Raw genomic sequence first — 18,553 nt, 5'->3', positions numbered from 1 at the left:
TTATGAAGGTTCTAAAACTTCTGAAATTACTATTATTACCACTATAGAAATAAATAGCAGGTGAGCTTGGTTTATAAATGCTTTCCATATATTTAAATATGTAGCAGTTAGGATAATTACCTAGCCTCTTATGAGCCTCTTTTATCAAGCCATGAATTATCAGAAGATAGTATATTTTTACTGCATAAAAGCCATACTTTCACAGAGAGATGCATGTTGCTTGCCATTCCTGAAGAGCTTTAAAAGTCCTGAATAAGACAGTATGGTAGTTAAAGGGAACCAGATTATTCAAAAGAAAGGTTTGGCTCCTTGTGCACGAATAGCCAGGATATTATGAACTCTCTGGCTCTCTTTCTGCATATAAAAAAAGATTATCCCTGCTTTCTGCAGAGATTATTAAGGCAATTCACTTGTTTTACATTCTGCGATAAAATAAACTCCACTGTCATGCCGCCTGGAGCTCCTGTATCTCATCCATTATGTAAATCTCCAAAGAGTAGTTCAGCAAACATCATCTCAGTTCCACTGCACTTAATAAGACAAGCTACACACCTAAGTTAATTTTCATCTTCTTAAGACCAAAGGAAACTCCTTACTTCTTAATTTGCAGGAGATTTTCTCACTGTCATCTCTCTTCATAACCACCAAAGCCCAAACACAGATGAAACTCAGACTTAAATCAAAATGTTTGGGTTTTGGGGGTTGCATCACCTCTTCCAAAGCCAGGAAATTAAAGCCAAGGAAAAATAATGTTTTGAATCTCACTATTTCTAGAACACCTTTTTTGTTGTGGTTGGGGGGGGGGGCGTTTTTTGTTTGTTTGGTTGGCTGGTTGAGGTTTTTTTGCTAATATAAATACTGAAGCACTTCTCTATTACTTAGAAATTAGCATGGAAACTCGGTATGTGTTTACCGCTAATATTTGAAAGCCAAAGCTTTTGTTTTCACTTGAGCTATGCCCACATGTCCATCACAGCTGACTGCAGCAATCACTGCTACCAAGCTGAACTGAAACAACAAAAAACCCCTAAGTAAATAGCGAAGTCCAAACGAAGGTGACAGCCTTGAAGCAGAAAACTTGCCCTTTCCTGACTCATCACTGAACCTCCGCACAAGAAAAGCTGAATGAATCACCAGGACTAAGTACACATGAAGCACCATGTGGGAAGCGTAAGAGCGGGTCAAGGTTTAGATTAATACCAGGAGCTTATTTTCTCTTTTAGATACATGTCCTTGGATATATGAAATACCATATCCAGTGGAATCATTATTCAGGTCTGTTAGTGGTGGCTATCAGTATTAAAATAACTGCCTTCTCCTTACATGCTAGCTACTGAATCCTAACACGTTCTTCTACGCCTTCATATGAGAAGTGACAAATTGCCATAGTTTGACATTATCCTCTCCACGGCATGTCAAAAATACTAAATTCCAAATGCATTTATTTCTAGCACTAAATGTTTACTGTCAGATATGTAGGAAAACAGGAAAGCGTATGTAGCATTTCAGTTTCTGGTTCAATGCATCTTAATCAGCACCGCCGTGCTGACCAAGAACCACGGCTCTTTCCCTTCTCATTGAGAAGTAAAGATTAACTCTAAAATGCAGTTAGCTGTGCTGCTTCATGATACTAAGAATTAACACCTCCCACAACAGAAATATACTTTTTTCCATGCAAACAGATCTTATTGCTTAATGACCTGTTTCTGGTCATTAGTTATCAAGAAGCAGTAAGCCCTGTAAATCTCTGGTTTAGACTTATTTGATGGATCATGCCCAACAGAACTGAACAGTATTCAGCTTCTTGGAAACCAAAAACCTGAGAGTATGAATATAAACATTTTTGTCCCCATTAGGCGTTTTGGAAACTTGTGTCGTACTTCTGAAAATACACACATCAAAATGTTCTTGTCAAACAGCTTTGAAATTAAATGCCTTGTGCTTCCCTCTCTGGATTAGTATAAATTTAGTCATTATTAGAATTAGTATAATTGTTCTCTAAGTGCTCCAGGAATAAAAGGTGAAATGAGCTTGGTGAATGCTCTTTCATTCCCACAGGAACATGCCGCAGTAGAGAAGTCGGGCTGCAAGAGCAAGGCTGCTTAAGGGATAATTTGAAAACCCAAGGACTGGAGATCGAGTCCAGCAAAGCAGAGCTGGTCTGCACCACTGTAGCTTACAGGCAGAGGAGATGTCTGTCCTTCCAGGGAAGATAAGAAATCCCATGGCAAGAACTGCCCTCTGGAGATGCCAACTGCTGCCTGTCGACCCACGGAAGACAGGGAGCCTTCAGCAAAATGACTGAAGTTGAAAGGAACAGATCCAGGCCTTTGAGATCTGGCTCCCTGTGGACTCTGTCCTGTCACTTACGACTAGTCTTCACCAGGGTGATCAAGGCTGAAAGATGAACCAAAGCAGCTGGCTCAAAAACACCACTGAACAAAGTGGGACATCATGCGATCTCAACTGGGAAGCCCCTGAGCGTTCAGCCAGCAGAACCACAAGTCTGTGTCTCCTTCAGCAAGCTGTGCTATGCAACAGGGAGGGATCTTCTCAGTTTTGTTGAAGATGTCCACAGCCTATGTCTTTCAACAGCCCATGAGAAATCAAAGCATGTTAGGTAAGCTCTCGGAGCACACCTCCTGGTTTGGGTTCTTCCAAAAGTCACCTAGTTCGTGCAGCCCGAGGCCACACTACAAGGTGAACCGAAGCACGCTGAGCCAGCACATTCATGGAAGCATTTCCTGATCTAAGCTGAACCAGTAACGGATTCAGCTCACTTCCCAGCTGTGGTTTGGTCCACTCCAGACAGCTTCCCAAAAAACCAAACCAGCCTGTGGTTTGGGGGACTGATCATTCCAGGCTTTTCTAGCAATAGTGTGGAAAAACCTCTACCACTTAGACTGGTCCTACTGAGCCCTCCAAGCTTGTCCCTGCTCATGGCCTCATGCCAGAGCCCACAACATGCAACAGATACTTCCACGCCATGGAAACACCACACTGACAGGTGTCCAATTACCTCTGACAATGACAAGGAACAGGAGCACCGCAAAGGTACAGGAGGACACCCAAACCCCAAAAGGCAGCAGCACACCTGCAGCAAGTGTGATATGGAGGGAGCAAACCCAGGCTGCTGGCACCGTTGCCACAGTTTGCTCCCCGAAGTGGATGCACTCAGTGAGGCAGATGGGGCAGGTCCTGCAGTTAGGCTTGGCAGTCCTGAGCATTCAGCAAACGCAGCTGCAGCCAGAACTGAGGACATGCTTGTGTCAAAACTTTTGACCTAGGTCTTCAGGCTCATTCCATCGTTTTAATTCACGCATATCAGAGACTACAAGAGGTACTGGCATCTGCTCCCATTACTCCTGAGAAGCGGGGACTCTGCTGGCAGCGCATCTCCTCGCCCTCCCACCATGGGAACACTGACTCAGCCACTCATTCAAAAATATCAGAAATGGGAATTAAGGGTGGCTGTGCCTGCATTATCAAGTAATTTGTCATTTTATGCTCACAGGCTAGTTTTTGCTAACTTTGTTTTTAGCTCTAGCTAATCTTTTCAAGGTGAAGCTTTTTGTTTTCAGTCCCAAATGAATTTTAAAATACAAACCTTCAAAATCCAAAGCAACAATTACAGGAATACATTCATCATAAGAAGAGTTTAAGCTCTGTATGACTTCATTTAAAAAGTTATGTAATTGCACACCAATCCTTACAACCAACAGCAGTAATACAAATCATAGAATGATGTGGGTTGGAAGGGACCTTAAAGATCATCTAGTTCCAAGCCCCCTGCCACAGGCAAGGACACCTTCCACTAGACCAGGTTGCTCAAAGCCCCATCCAACCTGCCCTTGAACACTTCCAGGGATGGGGCATCCACAACTTCTCTGGGCAATGATAGATGCCAACACATTTACTAATTAGAATTCTAAGGGGATATCAATTAACTTTCAGAAGTAGTTTAAGAGGCACCCGACTGCACTGAGTTATATCAATAGGTGCTGAAGTGGGCCCTTAAACACAGCTTTCTTTTACTTACACAATTTATTAGCCACAGACTCATCATCACCAGCTATCACTTCGTGGAAGAGTGACGTAGGCAATACCACCAAGATCTACCTTTGCCTTACAATGACATTTAGTAACGTTGATGACGTGAACTGTGAAAAAAACCTGCAGTATTTTAAATATTCCACATTTTTGTCACATTTTGTCAGTTCTAGACTAATTACTCTCCTGTAAGCTGCGCTGCAATGTGGGCCGCCTTACTCCTCCACACACAACCTCACATGAAGGTTGCTGCCATCCTTTTATATGCAATTCTCCATTCCTCCTGTTTCAAAAGACTGTTAATAAATAGATTTTCCGTTCAAGAACTACTGCAAAATCAATGCACCTGAAACACCCCACAGCAGCTCCAAGCAGAGCAGAAATCTGTGCAGCCACCGGGATGAAAACCCTGCACACTGTTGCTGAGCAGCTGCCGGGCCACAGACATTTCTCCCAGTTCAGAGCAAAGCCTCTCAGGCAGCTCTGCGCTGGTTACTTGAAAATACAACCTTATCTATTATATATAAAAATCTCTTTATTTATTGATTTTAAAGCAAAGCTTGAGGCTTTTGCAGCAGACGAGGCTTTGACAGGGAAAGTCTAACCTACTCTTGTGTCTACGTCCGTTGCTTTTCTGAAGTGTGAGGGTGCAGAAAGACCATAGCTATCTTCAACTACTAAAGTAACACTTCTAAAACATATTATATTTTTGATATATGAAACTTAAAAGCAATGTTTACAACCCTCTGTATATGCTAGCCCCCAATCCACAATGGCAGGAACAAAACAAAAGGACAAAACCCTCAAAATTGTAATCCAACATGATTTAAACCGAGTCAGATCACAAGTCAAGCACTAAATATGATTTGGCCCCAACTCAAATGAACTGATTTTGTGTGTATGTGTAAACATGTGTGTGTGCTTTTGAGACTCACCCCAAGCCAGCTGCTGAAGGGGACTGTGTAAACACACCAAAATAGTTGGGAAATGAATGGAATGAAGCCAGGACCCATAAACAAGAAACCACGTAGGCTATGAAAGCAACTGACCAGCAGAAATGAAGCAAGAAGTGGTGTAGAACAAATTTCATACTGCTGTTCATAACGAAAGCCTAATAGGAATGCCGAAATCTTCCCAGAAATCATACATTAATTTAACAAAGGCAAAGGGAAGAGGAACGAGCTCATATGCAATGCAAACGCATCAGGCTGAAGGGATTCGTTGCAGGCATCTTAAATGCTTTTTTCTCCTTGGAAAAGATCAGTGTTGCGAATGCCTCTAGCAATTTTTAAGCTACAGGGATTTCTTCTAAGTCCACCTCACCCCGCTCCCATCAAGGCTGAGCCGGCGGCGAGTGATGCAGGGGGGTGACACCGCTCCCCAGGCACAGCCCTCCAGCCTGTCAGCCGTACCCACATCCAATGAGACAGGACAGGAGCATGAGATGGCACAACATACAGCAGCCCATCTTTGCAAGAAATAGAAAAAGAAAGAAAATCTCTGCTGCTCCTCCTTTTCCAAAAAAAAAGAAATGGAGAAGAGAAAGCTCCAGGGAGACCTTACTGTGGCCTTTCAGTACTTAAAAAGGACCTGTAAGAAAGATGGGGACAGACTTTCTAGCAGGGCCTGTTGCAAGAGGACAAGGGGTAATGGTTTTAAATTAAAAGAGGAGAGATTCAGGCTAGACAAGGGGAGGAAATTTTTTTACACTGAGGGTGGTGAAACACTGGCCCAGGTTGTCCAGAGAGGTGGGAGATGCCCCATCCCTGGAGACATTCCAGGCCAGGCTGGACGGGGCTCTGAGCAACCTGATCTAGTTGAAGATGTCCCTGCTCATGGCAGGGGGTTGGACTAGATGACCTTTGAAGGTCCCTTCCAACCCACACTATTCTATGATTCTACTAATGTAAGGTTTAGGGAGAAGTTTTCCTCTCACTCTACAAGTTTCAGCACAAGTTTTCCATTTTTCAGTGACAGTAAGTAAAAGCAGATCTGTCCTATGAATATGACTGGGCTCCAGACAACAAACTTCCTGTTATCTATTTACACTGTGAAATATTCATTAAATATCAGCTACCAATCGACTGTTAAGGGGCATATCTTGATAAATGCTAGACAACAGATGAAACCAAAAGAACTTCACAGTCTCCTTGCCTTGCTGAATGGGGCCATCAGTCATTTTAAGTAGTCATTCATTACATTGTTTTATTCAAGATATTTATAATCATAATGAATTGAGACAAAACACCAAACTACAGCCTCTTTGCCTGAGAGTAATCTAAACTGAAAAGCACATGACAGAAGGATGGATTGATGGCCAGTGCAAAATAAGTCCCTTGAGATTAATATATTTTATCCTGTTGATGTTTCTAGTCATAATTATACTGCAAGAATCCACTGAATGATGTTAGATGTGAAAGACCACTGAAGAGCAGTCATTTTCTTTCTAGGAAAATTGCATTTGTTCGTAAGAGATACAGAGGAGACAGCCGACAACAAAACCCAAACATTTCACCACAGTGCTAACTAATATTCTGACTACGCAAATAAAACCATAAAACTTCCTCAAAACCCTGAAACACACTTAAAAAAAAAAAAAAAAGAAAAAAATATCATGATCAGACTTCAAAAGAATGAAAAAAATTTGCTCTTGGATTTTTTTTTAAAGAGATGACACATAGTTTACTTTCGTGAGACAGCAATACTTCTCAGGCTCACCACATAGACCTCTTTAGAAAATAAGCAGTCATCTCCTACCACCACTGAATTCAATACAACACTGTGTTGTTCGTCATTTTTTTTGAGCATTAAATAACTTGGAACATCACTAAGCCTGATCATATGAACTGCCTGGTAGTACTTCTGTGCATGAAACTACTGCGTGAGTGGGAGACCGCACCCAAGACTGCTTGTTAAGTACAAGCCAGGCCTGCCTTCCCATCTGAGCAATCTCTTCTTTCTCCCATTTAATTTTGCTCTCTGACCTCTTTTCAGCCCACTTCCTTTTGGTTTAAAGTCTTGATCTCTTCTCCCTAGTATCCCATGATAAGGTGCATGAGAATGGTTCAAAACTGCACCGGGGAGGTTTAGACTGGATGTCAGGAACCAATTCCTTACCGAGAGGGTGGTCAAACACTGGAACAGGCTTCCTAGAGAGGTGGTCGATGCTCCAAGCCTGTCAGTGTTTAAGAGGCATTTGCCCAATGCCCTTAATAATGTGCTTTAACTTTTGGTCAGCTCTGAATTGGTCAGGCAGTTGGACTAAATGATCATTGTGGGTCCCTTCCAACTGAAGTACTCTGTGTATTCTATTTTGCCTAGGACTTTTTGAGCTATAGTTCCTCCCTGTCAGTTACCAATTTCCTTACCAGCTCCTACCCCCCGTCTCTTCTCTGCAGACATCTGCATTCAATCATTGTACACTGAAAAATGTAAACTTTAAATGTCAGATTCAACAGAGAACTGAAACCTCTGAATTCAGTTGCCGTTATTATGGAAAACAGAGAAGCATCATAAGCTACGTGCATTCAATATACATGCGTGCCACCAGTTTTATTTTGCATATTTCTCATTACTCTGGGAAAGATTCACCTGACCTCATTTTATGAGATAGAAAAATTTATGGTCATGTCTCCTCCATTAATTGCATATACACTTAGATGTCTGTTACCTACAGAAAACCACATTTACACATATTATGATATGGGCTGTGGCAGACCAAAGACCTAAAACATACCAATATAACACACATATGATGCAACCCAAGTTGTTTACACCCCCTCTGATACGCCAACACACTTACATTAGCAATGTAAAGCTTTCAAAACTTAGTTAGCAAAGCAGCAATGAAATGAAAGGCTGAGGCAGGGCGCTAGGTGAAATCCAATCTCTTTCCTATAGGAGCCAGAACTTTATCAACCGCTCTCAGCAGTGACCACAGAAGTGCCCTCTCTACCTCTATTGCTCAAGCTTTCTGGAATCAGTCTTCCCAGAAAAGGAATTTTTAGCCTCAGACTTTGAATTCTTCCACATAACCACATTTTTTTCTTGTCCAGCAGTGTGATTTAATCATGGTACTTTCCTAATATAAAAGATTAAGAGCTGGATTCAGAGCCTTGCATTTGCAAAGACTGCCAAACAGAAACATGTAATGAAATAATTCAGCATCCCCTTCCTTATTATCTGCACGTATCTTGCATGGCTTCCCCACAAGTACTGTGGGATGTCATTCGAAGGGCATGAGAGAGTGGAACTACAGCTTGACAAGAAAGAGGTCACCCTGTTCTCCTGTTCTTCCTTCCTTCTGCCATCACTCTGCTTTGAATCAGAACGGCACAAGCAGAGAGAAGAACAGCAATACAGAGCTAGCAGTGCTGCGTATCTCATATGACTAAAGTCTTTCCCAAGAAACCTGGGAACGAGGCCACATGAGTCCAAGAGTCTTTTGTGCTTGCCTGATCTGGAAGTCCTCCCTCTTCTGCACAGGCTCTGGTTACAACAGCCCCTCTCAAGGATCTGATGAATCCTTAATATTTTCTGCCCTAGTGTCACTTCCCAAGCCAAATACTTAAGATGTTCCTCTAGTCTGGCCCAGGTTCTCCTCAATTCAAACCAAAACATTACCACGCTACGGTAGTACTGCTCTGTGCTGTCTTCTAGATAGCATGAGGAGTCCACTGTAACATAATGATATGCAGAGATAGCTTACAGGTAATTAGGTTGGTCTTTGCACCCTCTCACACTTTCTGCCAGTAAAGAGCCTCCCTGAGTTCGTACACACGGGAGTTTCTCTCTGCAGTTCTGGAAGATGAAAAGCATCAGTTTTTCACTCTGCTATTCATAGCCAGGAGGTCTGAGCAGGGAGGCATCTCCTCCGCTGTGATGTGAGCCCATCCTGAGCTATCAGACATCGGTATGGACAGCAGCCACTGACACGTCAGCAATCAAACCAAAGAGAAATTCCTTTAAAGACCCTGTGTGCTGGTTTTAGCAGGCAACAACTGCTGGTTCATATCTAGGCGTATGGGTCCTTGATCCCATAGAGAAATTATGTACATTATTGTAGAGACACTAATACCAATCGGTGTCTCTATCAGGGTTTAAATTTGGCTCCTGGAGGCTGTAGGTGTTTTCTGGGACCTGTGGTACATAAAGCAGATGTTCTACAGATGCTTCTGAAGTAAAGATTCTTTCATTGGCTGTTATTTCAGTAGACTGGATTCAAGGACACAGATCAGCATGTCCCCCACCTGTTGTAAACACTAAAAAAAAAAAAATACCCAAGATGACACTAAACTCTTCCGTATCCAAGTCAGCTATTGATAAACTGTAAAACTTCTGAAACACTGAAAGATTGAAAAAAACAAATTATCACTGAGATAAATAAGAATCTTTGTCCTCCTGAACTACTTTGCTCATATTAACAGAGCTACAGGCTTCCATTTCTTGTATTGAACTGACACTGTGCTTTTGAAAAAAATTGAGGGTTTTGCTGTTTTTTCGATTGTTCCCAGCCCTACCTAGGATTCAGGGGTTGAAGAATGCTCTCTAGGAAAGAGAATTTCCAACATAACATATCCCTCCTTAATCAGCAGAGTTACCAAAATGCCTTATTTGACTGAGCTGCTGCACAGCATCCCACTGAATCACACCCTGCACCTGTTATTACAGTTCATTTGCTCCAGTGCAAACCCACAGGCACAGTCAGCTTTGTTTAAACATCCTTGATAGGAATTGGTTAACAAAACACTCCAGCCAAAGCATACAGTTCACAGTTACCAACACGTCAAACTGACAGATGTCAAGGCCTACTGAATTTTATCACCTTACAAAGCATAACAATAAAGTCAGTAAAGCGCAGAGGCCCACTAACGGCTTCTTCCATTTTAACTGGTGCAGAAAATGCATGCTGCAAGACAGCCATCTCTCTATAACAAGAAAACAAAGCGCCAAGATACTTTCAAAGACACCATATCCTATTTGACTTCTTTGTCAATGTGGCATCTGAGTTCCACTCATCAATGTATTAAGCTTCACAGCCAGCAGCTGTCATGGAAGACAACACGTCTCTCATTCTCCCTTCATCCTTGCACGTAAGAACAATGAACACGACCATGCATCAGCCCATTCAAACACCTGGCTTCAAAGGAATTACCTATTTCCTTAACATACTACTAGATTTTCCTTTGAACATTCATGTTTGGTCAGAAACAGTTGCATTAAGCTACAGCTGTGTTAGGCTATAGTACAGGGTGCTCCAAAAAGATGGACCCAATTTCAAAGCATTAAGCACTTCGAATTGGTTCCAGCTTTTTGAAACACCCTGTATTCCCTTGCCTGAAAGACAAGACGGCATATGAAGCTCAGACCGGTTATTTCACCTATTATGTTTTGTAACACAATATAAATTTTTGATAATAGCAGTAATATGTGTAAGGCATATGGCTGTAAAAATGTCAACCAACTTTTATGGCTTTCCTCTTCATATGAATATTCAGTCATCCATTCGTCCCTAGATCCACTTCAATCCTGAAAAAAAAAAAAAGATAAAATAATTTAATTGATGTATTTCTTAGAGGTTCATTAATTTCTCAGATGTTATTGTATACGTAAATATAAAAACCTAACCACAGATCTCTGTTCCATAGTAAAACAGAGGTCAGAACAACAGTAAGTTTATAAGCACTTTAAATAAAACTAGCTAAATACAACAAACAGTATATTGGGGAAAGCATTATGTTTCCTCTAACTAATGATTTTAGTCAATGGTCTCAGTGTCTTTAATTTCTGAGCTGCTACTCGAGCGCACTAAATCCCAACTGCTTTAATTAGTCTTCAGGGCCCATTATATATCAGTACCCTGCAGTTGTACAGGTAAGCTTTCCAGCAGTTACAGTGTGAATATTCTTTACTGGTATTTCAAAATGTGTTTCCCAGAAATACTGTGTGAGATCTGAACAATGACACATTAAAAGAAAAAATACATTAATTGGTGAACTCAGTCAATACTCCAGCCATGGGAAATAACTGTGCAAGACCATTATAAAATTTGAATATCTATTTATTGAAAAGATTCCTATGGATGCGTGATTATTTTAGTTAAGTTTCCACGTGAATCCATAAAAGAAAAATGCATACAGAGATTTAAATACTATATTAAACTTTTGGGAGGTTCCTTCAGATTTAATATACAAATCCAATAGTCTAACTTTTTTAAAGCCTTGGGGAAAAAAATCTTCAGATGTCCAAAATTTAAATAACAGACAGCATGTCTTAAACCTCTTGCCAGAATATGTGCATATATCTGGAAGCAAATGCTACTTACATATGTCTATTTTAATAACGGAAATGGTGTGAAGTCAGGAATTGAAATCTGCTGTCAGAGCTGTTATAAACAATCTGCTGTTATTTTTATATCATTCAAACTAAGGTCACCCTTCAAATAGCAGCGGAGCATCACCTGCCCACTTTTAAACCACAACCCACTATTTCTTTACTGCTGCATATACGAAAACGTGGCTAACGGGCTTCCAAACACTAAGCAAACTTCTACACTGAAAACAAGACGTGAAGCTCCCTTAAGCATGTAAAATTCGTAAGTATTCATATACTGTGCTACTACCATACTGATTAAACATCATGCGCTTATTTTTTAATTAACCTTAATATTTTCTTAGAAATACAATTAAGTTCCAAATATTCATATGAATCATAGAAGGTTGCAAAAATCATCACAAGCACTGACTTTGCTAAGTGTAATTAAATACTGCAGACTTAGAATATGCTAATTATTGTAGATGGTTTGCCTCATCTCTCATGCATCTTGCAGACTCTCTTTGCTTTCTGTTGTTTAATCTCAAAATTTCCATCTAATATGAAACAGTTTTGGAGGTTTTATTGTTTGGTTGGTTGTTTTTTTGGGGGTGTGTGTTTGTGGTTTGCTTAGTTCGTTGGGTTTGGGTTTTTGTTTGGTTGGGGGTTTTTTGTTTCGATTGCACACTTGAAAAACCAGCTTCAAGTTTCTAGTTGCTCTTTCTCTGTGCTAACGTCCAAAAATGGGACAAGTGGACCATGTTTTCTTATATCCTGAATTTACAAGATGTGGTTATCTAACCTGAGTAGGAAATAACTTAGTCATCAAGTTCTTCAGAATTAAATGTAATGTATTCCAAAGCTTCATGGCGCCTCTGTCAGAAGAAGACAGTTTGACCTGTAAGTGTTTCCAGTTCTCCAGGTTCTCTCATCATTACTCCTTTCTACATGCAGACAGACACGCATGCTCCTACAATGCAACTTAACCTCAAGTTACAGATGAACGCTGAGGTCCTGATTAAGTTACCGTGGCCATGGTGACAGAGCGAACATGGGTTTGTGTTTCACAAATGCTAACAGGCCGCTGCCCAACCAGCCATAGCGGCAGCTGGTTTTGCGTCATTAAATCACATACAGTGGCCCTCCTCATGAAAGAGCTACTTCATTAGCGACAATAAATAGTTGGGCCTCATTGATTCTCTTCAGGTCCGCACAATTTATCATGCGCTGAATCACACATGTCCTTGCACGACTGAGATGCTCTCCTCCATGGAGAGGTTTCCACTTGTCCTCCTCTTTGCCGAGCACAAGTGGCAACACCACAAGCTCTGGCAGTGTCACTGTCCCACAAGGTCTCTTCACTGACATACATGTGGTTTGGGGGGGAGGGCAGGGGGTATCCCCTAGCACCGACTGCCAGCAAGGGTGACTAAGAGCATCAACTTTGATGGCCAACACACACTTGCCACAAATGCCACCCATACAGGCCACACATCTCTTCATTGCGACTACCTTCAGTTGCTTTTGGGGAGAAGATGAAGAGCAAACCACTAATCTGAAAGCAGCGTTTCACTAGTAACCCCACAAATGTGTTTTCTGATTTTCAGAAGAGTTGAAAAGCTTCGGCTTCAGATGAAATGACTTTGAAACGCGTATGTAAAATAGAACCGTTCATCCTTACAGATGTAGTGCATCCAATTCTGTCACGTGTCACCCCTGTGAAATCTGCTCTGGACTTTGGTTTTCAGCAGCTTACTGTAAAATCTCAGTTTCTACTGTCAGACATATGAAAGCACACATGGAAGTCCAAACAGAAGCATCTTCCATTTGTATCAAGTGTTTTTTATACCAGAAGAAAATCTACTCAACAAGACAACTGCACAATATTCCCAATTTGAAACTTTTATGTCTAAAGGGCTCTCGTAGAGCAAAGCACCTAATGAACTATCAGTTTCAACCAAAAGAAAGAAATTTAAGCAGCAAACACAGAATTATGTCCATTTCTAGCCAAAGACTATTCATCATCTTGAAATTGGGCTTTCAGACCCCAGGAGTTTATAAAACTTACGAATGCCACCAAACATTAGATTCCTCCTCCTATAGAAAGAGAGAACCAAACAGAAATTATAACATCTAGTCCATTTTGAAAACCTGTCTCAATTGGAATAAATGTGCAGGTAGTCTCACCCTGGCCAGCATCCTCAGCCACTGGTGGAACTGAGCAGGAATCATGGGCATGAGTAAGGAACATGAGAAGGGTTTCAAGACAATCATGCTGAGAATATTTCTAGACAAACAGAGGTCACTATATATGTAGAGGTGCCCATGTCTCTACAAAAAGAATATTTTTGAACATAGACACCCATGTTAATTAATTAAAAACCAAGTTCATACTGGTATCACTTTCACATTTATTTTACATACTGCTAACTTTTAAAGTAAATTCCTGTTACTACAGTTACAAATTATTCCTCATGCTATTTTCCCCCTTTTCGAACTTGAACAGATATGGGAACACACATTTGGAAAAGACCAACTCAGTTACAAACTTAAGTCATTTGCTGAATCAAGATTTATTAACATTTTCCTCTATAAAGTAAACTCCCCATCTTTGGGCGTAACTCTATTTCTGAATCATCTTCTTGCATCATTGATTGTACTGTCAAAGTATATACTTTTCTTCTTGGAAGCCATTAAATCTGCACTTACACTTCTGTAATCTCTTTCAAAGGCCCTCAGCCATACCAGACTTCTCTGAAAATGAAATGCAACTTCTCCCAAACTCATGAAGGCCACTCTGAAGATCAAGTAAGGTGGGAACACTGAAAACACGGTTCCAGCAGCATTCAGAGCTGAAAGAACACAGGTTATGCACAAGCCAGTGTTGAGGATGACTACCTTCATGTTATTAGTAGCCACATACTTGCCCTTTTTTTCCCCTATGTTTCTGATTCCCACACGGAAATTCGTAAACTCCACAAAGCAAATGTTCTGCAGAAGCTACAGACAAAATATACTTTAACTACAAGCTAAAGATTTGCAGTAATTCTCGACATTTAGAAAAGGGATAGGAAAGGCTGAAATTCAGTGCAGCATTGCTCTGCACCAAGCGTGCCTGAAAAATCTACCTAAAATGTGCTTTCTACCTTTCTTGTCTTGGGCCTAATCCAAAGGATCTTTGTAAACTGAGTTCCGTGCCACCGTGACTGCAACTAGCTAAAACGCTTTGACACAAACCTATCTGTAAAAAGTGAAAAAACTCCAAATTCCAACATAAGCACCTGTCCCACCAGCAGCCCTCACAAGCTGTAAGATGAGCTGGGTAATACAACTTAACATGCATTCAGTTTATGCTATACATTTTATAGACCTCACAGGACCAAAGGAGCACTTGCTACACATTCTCTCACTCACTAAACACCTGTGATCATAAGGTTTATTCTGTCTTCAGCTAAAGTTTTTGCTAGTCTTTGATAGTGATTTCTGTTCAAACAAGGCAAGCAGAGTTACTTGCTTTAAGACACCAGCGCCCCCCGCCAACATCTTTGTTGCTCTGATGCAGTGTCGTAACAAAAATATCTTAAGCTGCTCAAAATATTTCCGAAAATTAACTTAATTCTTCAACTTCTGGCTTTCACTGGTATTTTAATAAAGGTAAAGAGAAGCAGGAGGCAGAGAGTGGGATGCTTGTTGCTAGGCGATACCTAGCTCTCCTGAACTCCTACAGACTGAAATATTTATCCAGACTCCCACGAAGAATGACATCTAGCATGGAGAAAGAAGAGACGCAGGTACTCACTGAAGTACATCGTGATTCAAGGTATAAAGCAGCAGCTCTGACACCAGCTCGGTCCCTGGAGTATCTCAGCTGAGAAGGCTGCAGTCTGAGATGGGGGTGGGTGATGCAGCTCATCCCGAACATCTACCCTGATTTCAAGCTGAGCCCCACAGGGCCATGCCTCCAAAAATTTTACACCAAACCAGAACAATCTCAATGCCATTGGGCTCTTGGTAGCATGAGAAAGCACATATTTTGTTCACTTGACTGCATAGCTGTACTGTTTCTCTGTTGTTTGGGGTTTCTTCCCAAAATCATTATACTCTGATAACAGGTTTCCATAGAAAACAAGCATGCAGCTGGCCAGATGTGGATGAATGACTCATTAACCAAACATACAACCTTTGCAAGAAGTCTGTGTGCCACGTGCCTCCCCCCCGACCCCTTTAAAAGCTTTATTCAAAGACTAAACTTTCAAGGAGTGCTTACACAGTCTTTCAGCAGAGGCTTAGAGGAATAAACAATATTCTTTACAAGTTATTTTATATGACATTAATGAATTATTTTGAATAGAGCAGCTTCAAGGATAAGTACCAGAGGTCCTGGGACTTAATTTCAAGAACTTTTCATTTTCCCTAGAACTTAGGGGTATGGTTTGACAAAAATATTTATATATAAATATGCTACATTTTATAATTTCCGATAATTATTACTCTGTGAAGGATGATGTCTTTAAGTCATATTTTTAAAAAAAACTGCAAATGTATCACTGTATACAAAGAATTTTGGTATGACAAATGAAATTATGAAGTGTGTGTGCATGTTGTTATATTGTAAAGTAAAAAAATGTTTAGTAGTCAAAATCTAGAGAACTAATAGAGTCTTCAAATGCCTGGGTTTAGGTAATAACCAGCGGACAATCTATGAAGAGCGCAACAAATTTCAAGGAGCAGAGAAAAACACAGCAAAATACTGCATCCCCCTTGATTTTTTATTCTAAAAGTAGTGATTATCTTTGATGGTCACAGTTGTTTGAATGGATAGCTCTGAAACCTTGATACTCCCTTTGCAACTCTAGCTTAAATAGAATGACACTGTTGTTCATTAGATATAAATAAAATGAAATTTTGATAAACACAGTCACACATCACTTTGGACAGCTTCTCTGACAGAAGGAAATGTTCGTGTTACTCAGTACACACTCGGCGCAGTGTCTCTTTAGTTCACCAACTTATCCTCACACACAGTTCAAATTCCACACTAGAGTTAAAATTCTATCTACCAGCCTGTGCACAAAGTCAAAGGACTTAGTGGGCCTTTTCTTGTTACAAGAACTATAGTTTTATACACACGCACATATATATATACACACACATACAACCATATCTACACATATACGTATATGAATAAAAAAACATACATACAGCCACAAATTTCTGGTGAATTGGTTAAATATTTTGTGTAAATAATTGCCTTAAAGAATCTGTTGAAACCATACTTTCTAATATATTATCAAAACAACACAGGATTTTCAGCCAAGTTGTGAAATATGTTTCTGAACACATGAAGAACTGGAATTTTTTAAAAGTGATCTTTTCTCCTTATCTCCAGACTTTCTTTTTCCCCTTATTTTCAGACTTTGTTCAACAAAACAGTAGCTGTTACTCTCCAGATGACGAGCCAAGATTTCTACTCATAAGGGCTTATGAGCATGCGAAAGAAATTATAAAACAGCAATATTTAAAAACTGGTCATTCCTCATTTTAGGTTGGAATCATTTATGTTGTGTTTCTATATTTTGTTTGCACTTCAGATAAAACAAATGTAATTAAGTGTACTAAAAATTAAGTCGAAGTGTGAAATCCAAAAGGAAGGTATCCCACAGGAAAACTGCTCTTGCCTCAAGTAGGATAAGAGGGAAGAGACTTGCCAGCAATTCTTCCATATCATCACAGTGGGGAAAGGGATAAACACCAAGCTCTCCAGCAGATCTTTCATCAAGGGACTGGATTTACTATAGAGATTGCATAGAAAAAGACCTAATTGCACAGGTTTCATGTTCTTACTTTGTCCTGCTAATAAGCACTAGCACTACCAAATGCTATCAACCCACCCCACCTCTTCTGGTTTAAACATCTTTACTTAAACTAGGTTTATGCCAGGTCCAGAATCAAGACGACTCTATCGGTGGTATGGGCAGCAGTACTCAACACTCTCTTCTCAAAGCTGCAAAATAATCTTCATTTCTATTCTAATCCATTCAAAAGTAGAACAAGCATTTTCTTTATTTCCTGTTAAGAGGCTGCTGAACCCCAGAGACCATCAGAAGAACAAAGAATCCTTGCACTTGTACACAGCTATAAATGAAACAGGCAGAGCTTAAGAACAAGGTTACCAGTTTCCTTAGGACACTCAGTGGAACATCAGTTTCCAGGTGGACCGTACGTCTGACATTTCTCATGGTGACGTTAATCAACCAACTACCTAATCCAAGGGAGCGTGGCTGAACGTCTAAGGCTCTTTGCTGCAAGTCCAAAGGAACGAGCACAAATTTGCTGCAGACTTGTGCCAAAATCTGCTCTCGGTCAAGCCAGCTGTAGTGAGCATTCCATGATTTGGTAACAGAGCACAGGTATCTGAGATTTAACCTGCAAGGAAGTCTGACACACAAACATCTGAAACAGATGAATCCTGCCTTGGATAGCAAATACTACTCTCACACGCTTCCAAGTTTCATAGTCTCCTTGTAGTTGCCTTCAGAGGGAACACCAGAACAATGGAAAAAGCAGAGCAGGAAGAAAAAAATTTAACACTGTTTATATGTACTAGCTTATACAATCCCTGGCATGTCTTTTTCCTTTTACATCGTGCAAGATGTTGTAAATAAATTGAAGAACACCACCAATCATCATCCCACTGCAGATGAAATACCGCGCAGCTTTCCCCTCACCACAGTGTCAAGCGGGCTGTGCCAACTTTCACAGCAAAACCACTTAAAGAATAAGCAAAACCAGAATAAGCCGTGCCCACTAAACTTGTCTGAAGAGCAGGAACAAGATCATTCCCACAAGCAGCGGAGAAAGCTATATACATCGCCAGAGGGGGTTGTAAAATCGGTGTTGATGTCCCCACAGCTGACGTAGGCCCCGGCCTGGAAATAGTCACCTCCTCACAAGCACTTGCTGAGCAACTTGTGGGGAGTCCCACCTCACTGCAGCCATCAGCATAAGTTAGGGGAAAAAAAAAAACAAAACCAAACAAACAAACCCACCACACACACAAAAACTATTCAAATAAACCTACTTTGCCACTTCCAAAATAGAGGTGGCAATAAGCACGAGGTGACATTGACCCCTCTAGCTAGCACCGCCGCAGCAGCTAAGCGAGGACAGGCTCTGTGGCAATCTACCACGA

The 18,553-nt window shown here is 40.7% G+C and overlaps 1 protein-coding gene across 7 annotated transcripts in view; it reads right to left on the bottom strand.

The window, feature by feature from the left end:
* Positions 1-18,553, bottom strand: part of KLF12 (KLF transcription factor 12) — a 261,886-nt gene that overhangs the window by 181,558 nt on the left and 61,775 nt on the right. For 6 of the 7 annotated variants that reach the window (XM_065630125.1, XM_065630116.1, XM_065630098.1 and 3 more), the window contains one exon: positions 10,515-10,578. Coding sequence is in view for 4 of the 7 variants with exons in the window: in XM_065630116.1 (XP_065486188.1) it covers positions 10,515-10,535 (21 nt within the window). In the remaining 3 variants the exon portion in view is untranslated. Of the gene's footprint in view, positions 1-7,646; positions 7,664-10,514; positions 10,579-18,553 lie in introns of those variants that run through there. The other variant, XM_065630143.1, reaches the window with a different exon arrangement.

This window comes from Caloenas nicobarica, chromosome 1 (genome assembly GCF_036013445.1).
Source record: "Caloenas nicobarica isolate bCalNic1 chromosome 1, bCalNic1.hap1, whole genome shotgun sequence".
In the NCBI taxonomy this organism is placed as follows: domain Eukaryota; kingdom Metazoa; phylum Chordata; class Aves; order Columbiformes; family Columbidae; genus Caloenas; species Caloenas nicobarica.
The sequence above is the reverse complement of the archived record's forward strand: the minus strand, read 5'-3'. Positions and strand labels throughout refer to the sequence as shown.